This window comes from Staurois parvus, unplaced genomic scaffold (assembly GCF_062004578.1).
Source record: "Staurois parvus isolate SC_StPar_1 unplaced genomic scaffold, SC_StPar_1.0 ptg002113l, whole genome shotgun sequence".
Classification (NCBI taxonomy): domain Eukaryota; kingdom Metazoa; phylum Chordata; class Amphibia; order Anura; family Ranidae; genus Staurois; species Staurois parvus.
In genome coordinates this window covers 4,050,366-4,067,446 of record NW_028319909.1, presented here as the reverse complement: position 1 = coordinate 4,067,446, position 17,081 = coordinate 4,050,366, and the positions used below count along the sequence as shown (strand labels likewise).

General features: G+C 40.7%; 1 protein-coding gene across 1 annotated transcript in view; it reads left to right on the top strand.

The window, feature by feature from the left end:
- Positions 1-308: 308 nt before the first annotated feature.
- Positions 309-17,081, top strand: part of LOC149432748 (B-cell receptor CD22-like) — a 53,014-nt gene continuing 36,241 nt past the window's right edge. Inside the window, exons 1-3 of the mRNA XM_089665033.1 lie at positions 309-388; positions 10,834-10,898; positions 12,334-12,711. Coding sequence (XP_089521159.1) covers positions 10,838-10,898; positions 12,334-12,711 — 439 coding nt within the window. The 5' untranslated portion in view covers positions 309-388; positions 10,834-10,837. The remainder of the gene's footprint in view (positions 389-10,833; positions 10,899-12,333; positions 12,712-17,081) is intronic.

Here is a 17,081-nt window from a genome sequence, read left to right as displayed (position 1 = left end):
AACATGGGTGCATTTTTTTTTTACAACATGGGTGCATTTTTTTTTTTTTTTTGAGGGCAGAGAACTTTCTTCTTTTCCCGTCTAATGACTGTACTATGAAATGTGGAGCCCCAACACCCCATCTGTACTCTGTGAACATACAGCCTCGCAATAAAAAACACAACCTATCACACCGATTTTCTAATGCTTGAATAAGCACAGATTCAATTTTAATTTTTCAGTTTCTTTTTTTTGCAAAGGCAGGAAACTCAGAGGGTGGGTACTTGGGGGTAATGCTCTACAGTTCCACTCCAACAGCACACAAGCGCTGTGGCTGAGCTACGTGAAGCAGTGGAAATCAATCGCAGGAATTGCTGAAGGGGAACTTCCAAAATCTTCAGGAAACCAGGTAAAATAATTAAGATTTAAAATCCATGGGATCAACTTTTTCTCAATGAGGATGTGCAAAGAGTTGCAAGGAAAGAGAGCATAGCAACCAATAGGATTAAACCTTTCTCAGGTTTGGAGCAGGGAGAACACTGAGAGTACAATTCTGATTGGTTGTTAAGGATTCCCACATGAAAGAAAAATATATTTTTAAAATATTCTTCCCAAATATATTGACATATATTTGAAATACTAAAATTTTGGCCGCATTCAATATATATTGATAAGATTGGTGATGTAATTTACAAATATATGTAAAAATATATGTTAAAATGACTTTTTTATATGTTAAAAAAAAAACCTGAAGAATATATTTAAAAAATATATATTCTTAACAATATATTGTTTTTAAATATATTCTTCAGATTTTTTTTAACATATAAAAAAGTCATTTTAACACACATATATATATACAGTATGTTGAAATGCATTTTTATTACAAAATATAGGAAAAATATTTTTAAAAATACATTTCAAATAAACTGTATGTCTTTAAAAATACAAATCTACATTTTTGGAATGCTATTATTATTATTATACAGGATTTATGGCGCCAACAGTTTGCTCAGCGCTTTACAATATAACAGGAGACAATACAGCAACAATACAAGAGGGTTAGGAGGGCCCTGATCCTGGGAGCTTACAATCTAAGAGGGAGGGTCTAGGGGTACAAAAGGTAATAACTGTGGGGGATGGACTAGTAGGAGGAGTAGAAGATTCCATATTAGCTGAGGACAGGATAGGCTTCCCTGAAGAGATAGGTTTTCAGAGATCGCCTAAAAGTGAGCAGAGTAGTCTGATAAATTGGGGTAGAGAGTTCCAGAGGATGGGGGGAATCTCTGGAGAAGTCCTGGAGATGAACATGGGAGGAGGAGAAAAGGGAGCTAGAGAGCAGGAGGTCGTGAGAGGAGCGGAGAGTACGGTTTGCGTGATATTTGGAGACAAGATTGGTGATGTAATTTACAAATATATGTAAAAATATATGTTAAAATGACTTTTTTATATGTTAAAAAAAACTGAAGAATATATTTAAAATATATATATTCTTAACAATATATTGTTTTTAAATATATTCTTCAGATTTTTTTTTAACATATAAAAAAGTCATTTTAACACACATATATATATATATATATACTGTATGTTGAAATGCATTTTTATTACAAAATATAGGAAAAATATTTTTAAAAATATATATTTTTTAAATATATTCTTCAGATTTTTTTTAACATTTATGGGCAGCACAGTGGCTAAATGTTTAGCACTTCTGCCTGGCAGTACAAGGGTTGTTGGTTCGAATCCCAGCCACTGCACCTCCTGCCTGGAGTTTGCATGTTCTCCCTGTGCCTGCGTGGGTTTCCCCAGGTACACCAGTTTCCTCCCACACTCCAAAGACATGCTGGTAGGTTAATTGGCTCCTGTCTATATTGGCCCTAGTATGTTTATGTATGAATGTGAGTTAGGGACCTTAGATTGTACACCCCTTGAGGGTTAGGGACTGATGTGAATGTACAATATATATGTAAAGTGCTGCGTAAATTGACGGCGCTATATAAGTACCTGAAATAAACATATAAAAAAGTCATTTTACCATTTATTTTTACATATATTTGTAAATGCATTCCAAAAATTTAGATTAAATGTATTTTTAAAAATGTTTTTCATATATTTTGTAATAAACATGCATTTCAACATACAGTATATATATAATATAATAAAAAGACAAAAACAAAATGTACACTATTGTTTCTGGGCTGTACTACGTGTACAAACAACAAATAACATACACATATATGCAGGGGCGGACTGACAACTCATGGGGCCCCCGGGCAATAGGGGATCATGGGGCCCCTGTGTCCTTGCCCAAACTCAAAAAAGCCTATGAAAAAGGTACCAGGGGCATCTCATGGGGCCCCCTACTGACCCCGGGCCCTCGGGCAGAGCCCGAGTTTCCAAATGGTCAGTCCGCCCCTGCATATATGGTGCGATATATCGCTGCGATCATCAAGAGCTGGAGAATTTATTTTGGGTTGTTCTTTGGTGGTAGGTTATGGTAGTAACAAGAAACACACAGCTAAATAAAAAAAATGATTTTTTTTTTTTTACTATTTTGGGCCAGTTTTCCTTTTATAATAAAAAGCAGTCAGGAGATATCCGTTACCATTTACCACCAATTGAAAGTCCAAATAAAATAGGGCAAGCGAGCGCAAAACATGAAGTATCGGCGGCTAGCAAACAAGGCAATCCTCAGCACCTTAGATCAAAATATAAATAGTTGGGGTATGCAGCGCCATAAATAAATGTAAAACACAAAGTCTCAGAATAATCGCTGGAACATAATAACAAACTCTTGAATATAAAAGTCTGGTGTATAATAAATGTAGCACAAATGTTCCTATAGATTGAGCACATATACAATGTACCCCAATATCAGGACCTTCAGACGTTCGTAGAATCTAGTACAATAATGTGCTTACCACAAGAACATACAATCTGAGCGTTGTATGCATGTCATCAGGTATACCATCAGCACCTGGAAAAATGGCCTGGACAGCAATGAAGACAGCAACCGGTCATCCACGGTAGACACTCCGGGGGCCTCAGCAAACACTCGGGGGTCGCATCTGGTTCACCGGTGGGTCCAACGGCGTCCAGCCTCCTGGTGGTACTTCTCCTCGGATGGTCCACCTTGCACGGCTCGTGAATAACGAGCCAAAAGGCAAAAAGCACTAATGGTGAAGTACGTCTTTATTTAGATAAACAGCTAAAATCAGTATAAAACTCACACTTAGAGTTTCAGGAATTTCTCAAACATCTTCCAAATATTTTTCAAGCTATACAAGGATCCCTGGTGGCCAGTGGTTCCCTGGTGGTTAATGGCGTCTGCTGGGTGGATCCCCTAGCAGACCCAGCAGACGCCATTAACCACCAGGGAACCACTGGCCACCAGGGATCCTTGTATAGCTTGAAAAATATTTGGAAGATGTTTGAGAAATTCCTGAAACTCTAAGTGTGAGTTTTATACTGATTTTAGCTGTTTATCTAAATAAAGACGTACTTCACCATTAGTGCTTTTTGCCTTTTGGCTCGTTATTCACGAGCCGTGCAAGGTGGACCATCCGAGGAGAAGTACCACCAGGAGGCTGGACGCCGTTGGACCCACCGGTGAACCAGATGCGACCCCCGAGTGTTTGCTGAGGCCCCCGGAGTGTCTACCGTGGATGACCGGTTGCTGTCTTCATTGCTGTCCAGGCCATTTTTCCAGGTGCTGATGGTATACCTGATGACATGCATACAACGCTCAGATTGTATGTTCTTGTGGTAAGCACATTATTGTACTAGATTCTACGAACGTCTGAAGGTCCTGATATTGGGGTACATTGTATATGTGCTCAATCTATAGGAACATTTGTGCTACATTTATTATACACCAGACTTTTATATTCAAGAGTTTGTTATTATGTTCCAGCGATAATTGAAAGTCCAATTTGTCCTGAAAAAAACTCGGTATAATCCACCTGGATGTACAAAGTAGTTGTGATGATATGGACGGTTTTACTAACACATGTCAACATTGCAAAATTGTGCTTAGGCGTTTAGATTTGTTTCACCCTTAGGCGTGAAGGGGTTAAAGATTTTGTTATGATTAAATAAGCATTTATAATTTTGTGATATTTTATATGAATAAAATGGACGTTCTCTGATCATTATTTTACAAATGTATTTATCTTTTTAAAAAATTCATATTAGTGGTCCGCGGGATTTAACCGCGTGCCGCCCAGCCACTGTACATATACGGCGGCAGGGCGGCACTCACAGGCAAAACCACGTTTTAAGACGTGTGTTTTGTAAACAAATAGGGGAGCGCGCGAGGCGCGCCGCCGCCCTATTTGTCCTGCAGATGTCAGTCGCCGGGTCACAGCCGCTCCTTAGCGGCTGTGTTCCGGCGATCGGCGGCAAACAGTGACAGAGAGCACAGCTGCAGTAGCTGTGCTGTCTGTCACTTCCCTGTCCGCTCGAGGATGAGCTGATCCAGAAAGAAGAGTTTCTCTCTTGATCAGCCTTGTCCCGCCCAGCACACACCCCCGCCCCCTAGTAAAACACTCCCCTCACTCCTATAACCCTTCCCTGCAAAATAAAGTTAACCCCTTCCTCCCCAGTGCCATTCGTACAGTGTCAGTGGGGTTTTTTTTGCACTGATCACTGTATTAGTGTTTTTGGGGATGTCAGTGACCCCAAGTCAGTACCCCCCAATGTCAGAATGTCCGCCGCAGTCCCGCCATAAGTTGCTGCCATAAGTCCCTGATCGCCGCCATAATTCGCTGATCGCCGCCATTATTAGTATGAAAAAAACCCTAAAAATCCCAGTATCTTTCCCGCCATTTGTAAACGCTATAACTTTCATGTAAACCAATTAATTTACACGTATTGGGTTTTTTTTTAGCAAAGACATGTCGCAGAATGCATTTTGGCTGAAATTTATGACGAAATTTGATTTTTGCATTTTTTTTTTTACTGGACATGTTTTATAGCAAAAAGTACAAAATATTGTTTTTTTTACCTCAAAATTGTCAGCCTTTTTTTTATAGCGCAAAAAATAAAAACCGCAAAGGCGATCAAATACCACCGAAAGAAAGCTCAATTTGTGGGGGAAAAAGGATGTAAATTTCATTTATGTACCATATTGCATGACCGCGCAATTGTCCGTTAAACTAGCGCAGCGCTGTATAGCAGAAAAATGGCGTAAATTGCAGGATTTACACCACAGTTTGTAGACGCTATAACTTCCACACAAAGCAATCAATATACACTTATTGGGATTTTTTTTTACCAAAAACATGGAGCAGAATACATTTTGGCCTAAATTTATAACCAACTTTGAGTTTACTATATATTTTTTATAGCTGAAAGTAAAAAATATTGTTTTTCTTCAAAATGTTTGGCCTTTTTATGTTTATAGCGTGAAAAATAAAAAGCGCACAGATGATCAAATACCACCAAAAGAAAGCTCTATTTGTGTGAAAAAAAGGACGTAAATTTCGTTTGGGTGCAGCATTGCATGACCGCGCAATTATCAGTTGAATTAGTGCAGCGCCAAGTAGCAAAAAGAGGCGTGGTCATTAAGGGGGGTAAATTCTCTGGAGCTCAAGTGGTTAAAACGATGAATTTAGTGGTCCGTGAGGTCCGAGAGGTTGGCGACCGCTGCTTTAATGGCATTTAAAATCTCCATCCAGTTTCCAGTTATAGTGTAGAATTTGCATAAAGACGATGTTGGTTTTTCACAATGACGCGGTGAAGAGACAGTTCGGTGATTTTGTGACCGGTATCTCACGCTTGAAGTAACAGGTTTTGCTGATACCGGAGGGCACAAACTTTCATGACCAAAAATTTTCCATCTGTGGGGGAGAAGTTACATAGACCAGAACTTGGGTAAGAAAATGATGGTCCTGCATCAGCGATCAGACAGGAACTTCACAGAAAGGAACTACACATTCTTGCACAAATCATAGATGCATCTCATTCTGCAGAAAGCAAATTATGTAACAATTGGACCATATCTCTGATAACCAGGGCCGGACTGACAACTCATGGGGCCCCCGGGCAATAGGGGATCATGGGGCCCCTGTGTCCTTGCCCAAACTCAAAAAAGCCTATGAAAAAGGTACCAGGGGCATCTCATGGGGCCCCCTACTGACCCCGGGCCCTCAGGCAGTGCCCAAATGGTCAGTCCGCCCCTACTGATAACTTGGTTGTAAAAATTGTATCTATATTCCCATGGCGGTTTCTACGGTATCTAAAGCGGTTTTAAATCTTTTGAAATGTGAGCAGTTTTAATAAAGTTTCTTTGTACTTTACTTTGGCGGTATTACACTATTTGTCCCTCATATGCTTTCTATCTATATGGTGCCATTGATATGGAGATATGGAAAATCCTGCTGGAATAGTGCCCTGAATACAGTGGAATCTGGGGGAGCACTTTAGGAGGATCCCATCCATAGGATAATTATTGAAAGCAGGTTTATGGAGGAGTGTTGGTAAGGGTATATATTCCTTACTATAATAGAAGTGGCACAGTGTGGATTTGTTTTTGGAGCACTGGAAGAGTGATTCACAGTACACAGTGTTTTGCACTAATTAATTTATATATTTTTTAATTAATTAAATTGATGCACTTGGTTCACTTTTTACACTAATTACTTTAAAAAAAAAAAATAAAACATATTTTATTTTGGATAATCACCAGAGTGTTGTCACGAATATTTTATTATATTATAAAGATAATACACTATGTGATATTTTCTTTTGTTTGAGGTTTATCGTGAGAAAGGAGGATTGAAAAGGATTTCTCAGTCTCATTTTTATATTTATAATTTTTGGAATTTGTTTGAATTTATATTAATTTTGCTTGGACTTTTTTTGGGACTTTTTCTTACCTTTTTGAATTACTTTTTTTTGGATGTTTTTTTGAATTATTTTTTTGAACTTCTTTTTGAATATTGATATATAGTTACTTCATGAGGTGAATTGTACAAGTATTTATCTATTTATGTAATTTTGGCACATTTTCACATTGTTATTTTATATCTTCAAGGGTGAAGGTTTTATTTGTGCTATGGGGAATTAAGCTTTGCTGCATATTGGTTTTTTTAATTTGTCACTTATTATACTTAAGGAAGTGGTAGTTATAGATATATATTCCCATCGCACACATTCCTGGAAATCAGGGCCGGACTGACAACCCATGGGGCCCCTGGGCAATAGGGGATCATGGGGCCCCTGTGTCCTTGCCCAAACTCAAAAAAGCCTATGAAAAGGGTACCAGGGGCATCTCATGGGGCCCCCTACTGACCCCGGGCCCTCGGGCAGAGCCCGAGTTTCCAAATGGTCAGTGCGTCCCTGTTGGAAATACGGCTCATCAATGGCAGGTGATGTAGGCAAAGCTGCTGTTAGAAACAATGGGGCCCCATACAGCCAACCTGACGGCCCCCCCAAAAAAAAAAAAAAGTTCACTATGCTTCAGTTGTAAATGAACACAGTAAGTGATTGGTACCGATCACTCATTGTGTTCATTCAGGAAAGGAAGGGGCTGGTAAATGGGACATACCGGCATACCTCGGTTTACGAATTTAATGCGTTCTGTGGGAATTTTCGTATTGTGAAAACTTCGGAAACCGAAATGCGGTTTTCCATAGGAATGCATTGAAAAGCAATTAATCCTTTCTGGAGGTCAGAAAAAAGTCAAAAAAAGTTTTATCTGTTCAAAACTCTTTATACAGTGCACTTTAAAGGCATGAAGGGACATGATTTAAAAAAAATTCATAAATGCATTGAAAACCAAGTAAAAAAAAGTATTTTATCCATTTAAAACTTTTTATAAAATGCACTTTAAAGGCATAAATACTGTACAGGGATATGAATAAAAATGAATTTATAAATTCATTGAAAACCAATGAATCCGTTCCAGAGGTCACAAAAAAGGAAAAAAAAATGTTATCTGTTCAAAACCCTTTTATAAAGTGCACTTTAAAGGCATAAACACTGTACAGGGACATGATTAAAAAAATTTTTTTAAATGCATTGAAACCCAATTCATCCGTTCGTATTGTGAAAAAAAATTGTAAACCGAGGTATTATTTTCAATGGATTTTCGTTCGTAAACCAAAAATTGCGTTAACAGAGGCATTCGTAAACCGAGGTACGCCTGTATTTACTAGACCCTTCCCCCACTCTCCATCCTGAAGGATCCTATTGTGTGCTTGCAGCTGCGGGTGGGAAGGAGGGAAGCCGGCAGCACTGCAAGGGTGGGGGCACACAGGGGGGGCCTTGGCAGGAGGGGGAACTGTATGGTGCACAGGGAGGGTGATGGGTGCGGCGGGGGGGGCAGTTACTGGAATAGATCCCCTGTCTGGCTCTCTCTGCAGCAGCTGAAAGCTAGAGGGATGGAGAAGAGAAGAAGCCAAGTTTCAGCTGCTGCAGAGAGCCATACAGGGGATCAGTTCCAGTAATTGCCCCCCCCACCATGCCACTCACCCTCCCTGCCCTCACCTGATTAACCCAGGGCCCCCCCTGCTGGCATGGGCACCGTACAGGAGGACTGGTGGTACCCCCTTATCCACGGCCCTGGCTGTGGAGACTACCAGCCCTTATCACATGCCTGACGAAGGGGTCTTGCGTGGCTCCGAAACGTTGCACTGTCTTCTGTGATGTGATCTTTTTGCAATAAAAACCTCTTTGGTCCATATTGAGAGATCCGTGGTGTGCTGGAGAATATGTACGTTTGCCTTTGTTGTGAACATGACAATTAGGACATCGGGAAAAGCATGTAACTTCGTAATCGGTCATAAAACAGCCATGGAAGAACCCATTCTAAAAAATGCTAGTGTAGCACTACCCCCTTAGGAGCCGCTGAGTTTTTGGGTCCCCCTGTAGTCCTACACAGCCAAGCAACACGCATATTTCTTCCACACTTGCACACTGGAGACAGTAAACGGTCCTTAAGCTTGTTTTTGTAGTTTTATTAAACTAAACCCACAACACTAAAATCAGTCTGTAGATGCAGTAAAGCATGCTTGTTATACTCACTGTGGAACCTAAGGGGTTAATCCTCCACATTGTGTACAAAAGGCTGTTTGATCCTGTCTTCTCTGATCCTCCTCTTCTTCCAGTGTCCCCCTCTTATCTCCTGATAAGATATATTGTGTGGAGACACTCTGCACATGCTCAGTTTGGTGTGTATTGCTAATCCCCAAGCAGGAGGCATGGCAAGGGGCCAGGACAGCCCTTAAATACAGGAGAGCCTGATCAGGAAGTGGTCAGTGTCAGGTGGAGGATGGAGTGAGAGGGCTGGAGTGTGGAGCCTGTGAGAGGGCCCAGGGAAGGGGCCTACCTGCAGGCAGGAGCTGGAGAGGAGGATCTCTCAGCCTCACCATCCCTTGAGAGAGGACCACCTGTAGTGCCGGTAAGGAGCCAGCTCAACCCACATGCTTACAGGAGAGGACTGAGTGAGTAATCCTGCACCCCCGGGCCCAGATAAGGGGAGAGGGCAGTCAGGTGGCAAACCCAACTAGCTCCTCTTCTGGGGCTACTTCGCTAAAATGGCAGTTTCAGGGTCCCCTTGCTCAGGAATTCCCCCAGGCAGCTGGATGAAGAGGAGAATTCACCTGGGGTCTGAGGAGGTACACGAGAAGGGCTGAAGAGTTCTTCAAAGGACAGACTTCATTCTCTTTGTCCACATCTGTACATATTGTAGTTGCTAAGGAGTTTGTTCTCAGGTTTCTACAGTTTCTTGGGCATCCCATTCACCCCTCAACCCCATCCAAGTTAAATATCTCTTAAAATGTTACTAAACCCCAGAGACTGCATTCACTATATCCGGTCTCCCTGGACCCTCCATTCAGCATATCCGGTCTCCCCGGACCCTGCATTCACTATATCCGCTCTCCCCGGACCCTGCATTCACTATATCCGCTCTCCCCAGACCCTGCATTCACTATAGCTGGTCTCCCACAGTACACAGAACATTGAAATGCAATCATTTTAGTAAATATAAACTGCTAAACACCTTTTCTCATCAGCAGTATATAGCAGTATTGTGACTTCTATCAGTGTCCAGCAGAGCACTGGTTAAAACTTGTAGGAGTTTTCATTCTCCCCTAATTGTCCTATGAGGCTGCAGGACTCCTGACCCTCTGTCTGGACAGTATTGATTGGCCATGTGCTGATCACATGCACTCTCCCAAGAAAAAAAAACTCTCTAGCAATGCACACTAAACTGAGCATGTACAGCTTGCCCCCAAGGCTCTGTTCTATCAGCAGATGGAATGGGGACAGTAGAAGAAGGTGAGAATCAGAGAAGACAGGATCAAACAGCCTTTTTACACAATGCGGAGGATTAACCCCTTAGGTTCCAAAGTGAGTATAACAAGCACGCTTTACTGCATATACAGACTGAGCATGTGCAGCTTGCCCCCAAGGCTCTGTTCTATCAGCAGATGGATTGGGGACAGTAGAAGAAAGGGGGGTTCAGAGAAGACAGGATCAAACAGCCTTCTTACACAATGTGGAGGAGTAACCTCTTAGGTTTCGCAGTGAGTATATCAAGCATGCTTTACTGCATCTACAGATTGATTTTACTGTTCTGGGTTTAGTAACACTTACATTTTCAGAGATTTCCTATCACTTCCTGTCTGGCTATGGGACAGGAAGTGAAGGGAAATCTCTGCAATAGGGCACAAATGGGATGAAAGAAAACTGACAGGGGTCATAACCCTCCGTTACTCTATCCAACATGAAAAAAAAAGTTTTGCCTCTAGTTCTACTTTAATCCAACAGCTGACTGAGGGCAACACAACCAGTTTTTATTTCAGGCACCTTAACATACATTTGATATCTGAATTTTTCTTTCAGGTTCATGACGAATATGAAGGGCAAGGTCATATGGACTTGTGGGCTCCTAATATTATTTCTTAAAGGTAAGCGAAAGCAGAGCAGTTAGTGGGCGAATGACCAAATACAAGTGGAGAGGGAATCAGGTCCTGTTTAATGAAAATCCAGTTCCTTCTAAAATGTATTTATTGTCTATATAGTGTATTATTATTATTATTATTATTATTATTATTATACAGGATTTATATATTATTATTATTATTATACTACAGGATTTTTTTATTATTATTATTATTATACAGGATTTATATATTATTATTATTAATTTTTTTTTATTATTATTATTATACAGGATTTATATATTATTATTATTATACAGGATTTATATATTATTATTATTCTTATACAGGATTTATATATTATTATTATTATTTTTATTATTATTATTATACAGGATTTATATATTATTATTATTATTATACTACAGGATTTTTATATTATTATTATTATTATACAGGATTTATATATTATTATTATTAATTTTTTTTTATTATTATTATTATACAGGATTTATATATTATTATTATTATACAGGATTTATATATTATTATTATTATTATACAGGATTTGTATATTATTATTATTATTATTATTATTATTATACAGGATTTATATATTATTATTTTTTTTTTTTTTTTATTATTATTATTATACAGGATTTATATATTATTATTATTATTATTATACAGGATTTATATATTATTATTATTATTTTTTTTTTATTATTATTATTATACAGGATTTATATATTATTATTATTATTATTATACAGGATTTTTATATTATTATTATTATGCAGGATTTATATATTATTATTATATTATTATACAGGGTTTATATATTATTATTATTATTATACATGATTAATATAGTGCCAACAGTATGCTCAGCGCTTTACAATATAACGGGAGACAATACTGCAACAATACAGTTCAATATAAGAGGGATAGGAGGGCCCTGATCCTTGGAGCTTACAAGCTAAGAGAGAGGGGCTGGTGGTACAAAAGGTAATAACTGTGGGGGATGGACTGGTAGGAGGAAAAGAATATTCTATTATCAGCTGAAGGCAGGATAGCCTTCCAGTGTCAGTGCTAAAAAAAAAGCACTGACACTGTACTAATGGCACTGGGCAGGAAGGGGTTACCATGAGGGGCGATCAAAGGGTTAACTGTGCGCAGGGAGTGTTTCACTAGGGGGCGGTGTCTGTGTGCTTCACTGTAATCACACTGCACAGCACAGCACAGCCACCCAGAGCAGTGTGCGCAATCTGACATGGCGGAGAACTGTTTGTAAACAAAACAGTTCTCCTCCCCGTCGGTGATCGCCTGAAATCACCGGGCGCCTAGACCTACGGTCTATTCAAGGGGGAAAACAAAGATGGAGAATTAAAAAAACCTGCAGGGTTAAAGAAGACTGGAAGACTGGTTTCAACAAAACTCATGATATCGTTGTTTGTTGCAGGTTGTTTCAGTAGAGAAGTTAAAGATGACCATGTGACCCTCCTGGATAAAGTTGAGGTCTGGAAAGGTTCATGTGCGACGTTACCGTGCAAGTACAAACCAATAGGCACCTCTAACACATTGACATGGTATTATAACACAAAATACGATGACAACAAGAAGGTTTATAATGGAACGATTGTCTACACCAACAAGGATGAGACTAAAGCGGACCCTTTGTTTGCTGGACGAGTGAAGTATGTGGGGAAGACAAACACAGAGTGCACCATAGTAATAGAAAATATTCAGAAAGAAGATGTAGGCAGTTACAGTCTGAGGCTGCTGGGCGCTCAGCCAAAAGATAAGTGGATGTCACAATCTTTAACCATCGCAGTATCTGGTAAGTAATTTGCATGGTTTATTACTATTGTTCGCAATAAGGAGGAGCCTTCCTGGAGGTCCTTCTTTCTTTTTTTTTTAATTATTTTTATTCAGATTATTCATTTTTTGTGTTCACAAGATAACAAAAAGAACACAGTATACAGGATCCCGATACATAGGAACCAGGCAGAAGACAAAAACAACAAATGAATGGCAGATCAACCGAATAACTAAATGGAATGTTCTCTGCAGGACAAATATGCAGAGAAGAGCTTGTCATTTACAAGTGAGACACATCATATTCATATATATACAGTGGGGATCGAAAGTTTGGGCAGCCCAGCTAAAAATTTGTATTAATGTGCATAAAGAAGCCAAGGAAAGATGGAAAAATCTCCAAAAAGCATCAAATTACAGATTAGACATTCTTATAATATGTCAACAAAAGTTAGATTTTATTTCCATCATTTATACTTTCAAAATAACAGAAAACAAAAAAATGGCGTCTGCAAAAGTTTGGGCCCCCTGCAGAGTTAATATCTTGTACTGCCCCCTTTGGCAAGTATCACAGCTTGTAAACGCTTTTTGTAGCCAGCCAAGAGTCTTTCAATTCTTGTTTGAGGTATCTTTGCCCATTCTTCCTTACAAAAGTCTTCCAGTTCTTTGAGATTTCTGGGCTGTCTGTCACGCACTGCTCTTTTAAGGTCTATCCATAGATTTTCAATTATGTTGAGGTCAGGAGATTGTGAAGGCCATGGAAAAACCTTCAGTTTACGCCTCTTGATGTAATCCCCCGTGGATTTCGAGGTGTGTTTAGGATCATTATCCATTTGTAGCAGCCATCCTCTCTTTAACTTCAGCTTTTTCACAGATGGCATCAAGTTACCATCCAAAATTTGCTGAAATTTTATTGAATCCATTTTTCCTTCTACTCGTGAGATGTTCCCTGTGCCACTGGCTGAAACACAACCCCAAAGCATGATTGATCCAACCCCATGCTTAACAGTTGGACAGAGGTTCTTTTCATTAAATTCTGTGCCCCTTCTTCTCCAAACGTACCTTTGCTCATTCCGGCCACAAAGTTCAATTTTAACCTCACCGGTCCACAGAACTTGTTTCTAAAATGCATCAGGCTTGTCTATATGTTCATTTGCAAAGTTCAAACAATGATTTTTGTGGTGAGGACGTAGAAGGGGTTTTCTTCTGATGACTCTTCCATGAAGACCATATTTGTACAAGTATCTCTTTATAGTGGAATAGTGTACCACAACTCCAGTGTCTGCCAGATCTTTCTGGAGGGATCGTGCAGTCAAACGTGGGTTTTGAATTGTTTTGCTCACAATCCTGCGAGCTGTTCTGTCTGATATTTTTCTTGGTCTTCCAGATCTTGCTTTAACTTCCACTGTTCCTGATGACTGCCATTTCTTAATTATATTCCGAACAGAGGATATTGACATCTGAAAACACTTTGCTATCTTCTTATAGCCTTCTCCAGCTTTGTGAGCGTCAACTATTTTCAGTTTGAGTTTTCTAGACAACTGCTTAGAAGAACCCATGGTGCTGATTGTTGGGGCAAGGTCAGATGAGTCTGGGCATTTGAAACCTTTGAGATTGACATCACCTGGTCTTCCCAGACGATGATTGAGAACAATCCATGACACTGGCATGTCTCAGCTTTGCAAAGGGGGCAGTGCATGATATAAATTCTGCAGGGTGCCCAAACTTTTGCAGATGCCATTTTTTTGTTTTCTGTTATTTTGAAAGTGTAAATGATGGAAATAAAATCTAACTTTTGTTGACATATTATAAGAATGTCTAATCTGTAATTTGATGCCTTTTGGAGATTTTTCCATCTTTCCTTGGCTTCTTTATGCACATTAATACAAATTTTTAGCTGGGGTGCCCAAACTTTCGATCCCCACTACATATATTTATAGGAGAGAGTCAAGCTCAAAACTGGAGAGCATGACCAGGGACGGACTGACCATTTAGGCACTTGGGCAGTGCCCGAGGGCCTGGGATCAGTAGGGGTCCCCATGAGATGCCCCTGGTACCTTTCATAGGATTTTTTGGGTGTGGTTTGAGTGTGGGTGAGGACACAGGGGACCCCATGATTTCCTATTGCCTGGGGGCCCCATGAGTTGTCAGTCCGCCCCTGAGCTTGACTCCGTCCCAAAGTGGAGCATCTTGGTTCATATTCACAGAAAGGAGACTGCACATGGATAGGAGTACATTTACAGAAAACAGATTCCCAAGGGTGAGAACAAACATTCTGAATAATATTCCCTGAGGGATAGTGATAGGGTCATGGGCCAACTACTCTGTTTGCCCTATAGGTGTAGGAGAAAGTCCCCCAGGGTGAGGAGGGTCATTTCCCGCAATGTTAAATGTAGAGTCTGAGACCTTCAAGCGGCCCAGGGTATTAGCCAGGTTGGATTTAGCATACCAAGCGGTGTATTGAAATGTAACCATAAGTTGATTTATTTCCGGTTGAGAGAACGTATGTTTGATAAAGGCCCTCCAATGTGTGAAAAAACGCTTGGTATGACCAAAATTTTGGACCAGGGTATCCAATTTTCCCAGGTATAAAAGTGGCTTCAGATCTTTCTTGACAGAGGACAGGGTGGGGTGTGAGGAGATATCCAGGCCTTTAGATAGAAGACATAGATGGACCCAGGAGGGTAAGGGTTTGGGCCGATCTGTGCTATGTGGGGCGGTAGGCATGAGTGGTGAGACATAATAGCGGGTCATGCGGGATATGTATGCGAGTGATGCCATAAATATAGTTGACAATAGTGATCCAGCAGGTTTGAATAGGTGAACAATGCTAGAATCTGTGGAAAAGGGTGAGCCTAGGGTCTCCGCACCAAGAACATACTGCTAGAGTCGGGGATGATCCATTCATCAATGCTGGAATGAAAGCCCTGTGAATAAGCTTGAATTGATTTTCTCTCCCATGTTCATTAATAATGATCTTGCAGATCAGAGTATAGCCCACCAAAAGCCTGGAGAGGTCATCTAACTCTGGGATGTCCTTGGACCAGCCTTGGAATAGTGAGTCACAGAACGAGGGTAAGCGGCAATCTAAAAGCTGTGAGTATAGAGAGGATTATTGGTTGCATTTGAGTGCACTATCTATCAACGGACGGGAGAGAGCCGTCCTATGGAGGTCCTTCTTAAAGCATCCAAAGCCAAAAAAAAAAGAAAAATGCAACATATTGCAGCTGAATAATCTTGAAATGTGTTGGCTGCATTTGTTTTCTGTTCTCACCTGCTGATCCACACATCCTGTTCAAGGATGACAACACTCGTTCATTCTTCTGTATCATGACAACACAAACAGGAAAGCCCCATAGGCCTTCTCCTATTGTCCATTACATAAGGGCACATGAACCCTCATTTTAATTCAGTACATTCCTGCTATGTCAAAGCAAAAAGTGACTTTTGGATCTCTTTTTCTTTCTAAAGCAGCCACAGTCTGAGAAGCCTGACCCCTGGCATGCTGCAGAGAAGAAATCTTGCTCTCTTTGTGGAAGCAGTGGTCTCTTTGCAGAGGTCATATACACAAGCTCCTTAGCAGGGGTTATTTTTTCAGTGGGATTGCCGGGGAACGCAGTTCCGGCACCTCCAGCACGGAATGCATGTAATGGCCAGGGGTGCTGGGGTGTGCACAGGGGCGGACTGACAACTCATGGGGCCCCCGGGCAATAGGGGATCATGGGGCCCCTGTGTCCTTGCCCAAACTTAAAAAAGCCTATGAAAAAGGTACCAGGGGCATCTCATGGGGCCCCCTACTGACCCCGGGCCCTTTCCAAATGGTCAGTCCGCCCCTGGGTGTGCAGGAGGGTCTATTGATGCTGGCTGTCGGGGAATCTGCTGTTGCTGGTGGGGGGAATCTTTTAATGAGGGAGGGGTCAATTGTTGCTGAAGGGTCAATTGTTGCTGAAAGGGATCTAATGTTGAGGGAGGGGTCTGTTGTTGCTGACTGCTGGGGGATCTATTGTTGCTGGAATGGGTCTATTGTTGCTGGGGGTTGGTTTTGTTCCTGGGGGTGCTTTTGTTGCTGGCAGCAGGGGATCTAGTCTACTGCTTTTTATGTAATATTTAGCAAATTCTATACAAATAACTTAACACCACAAAATGATACTTGGTTCTGTTTTCACTAAAAGGGGTGGCACTGGAAGGTGGTGGAACCAAAGGATGATGCTCGTAGGTGGGTAGGGGGCGGAGACAAGGGGTGACTCAGAAGGGGGGAGTTCCTGTACCTGCTTCTGAGTCAGACCTATAGCAAATCTGCAAATCATCAAAGTTCATGTTCCCTGCTAATTGGAGAGCACTAGCTCTGACCCAACAATGGGGTGTTCAGGACTCTGCAGAGATGTCATGCTT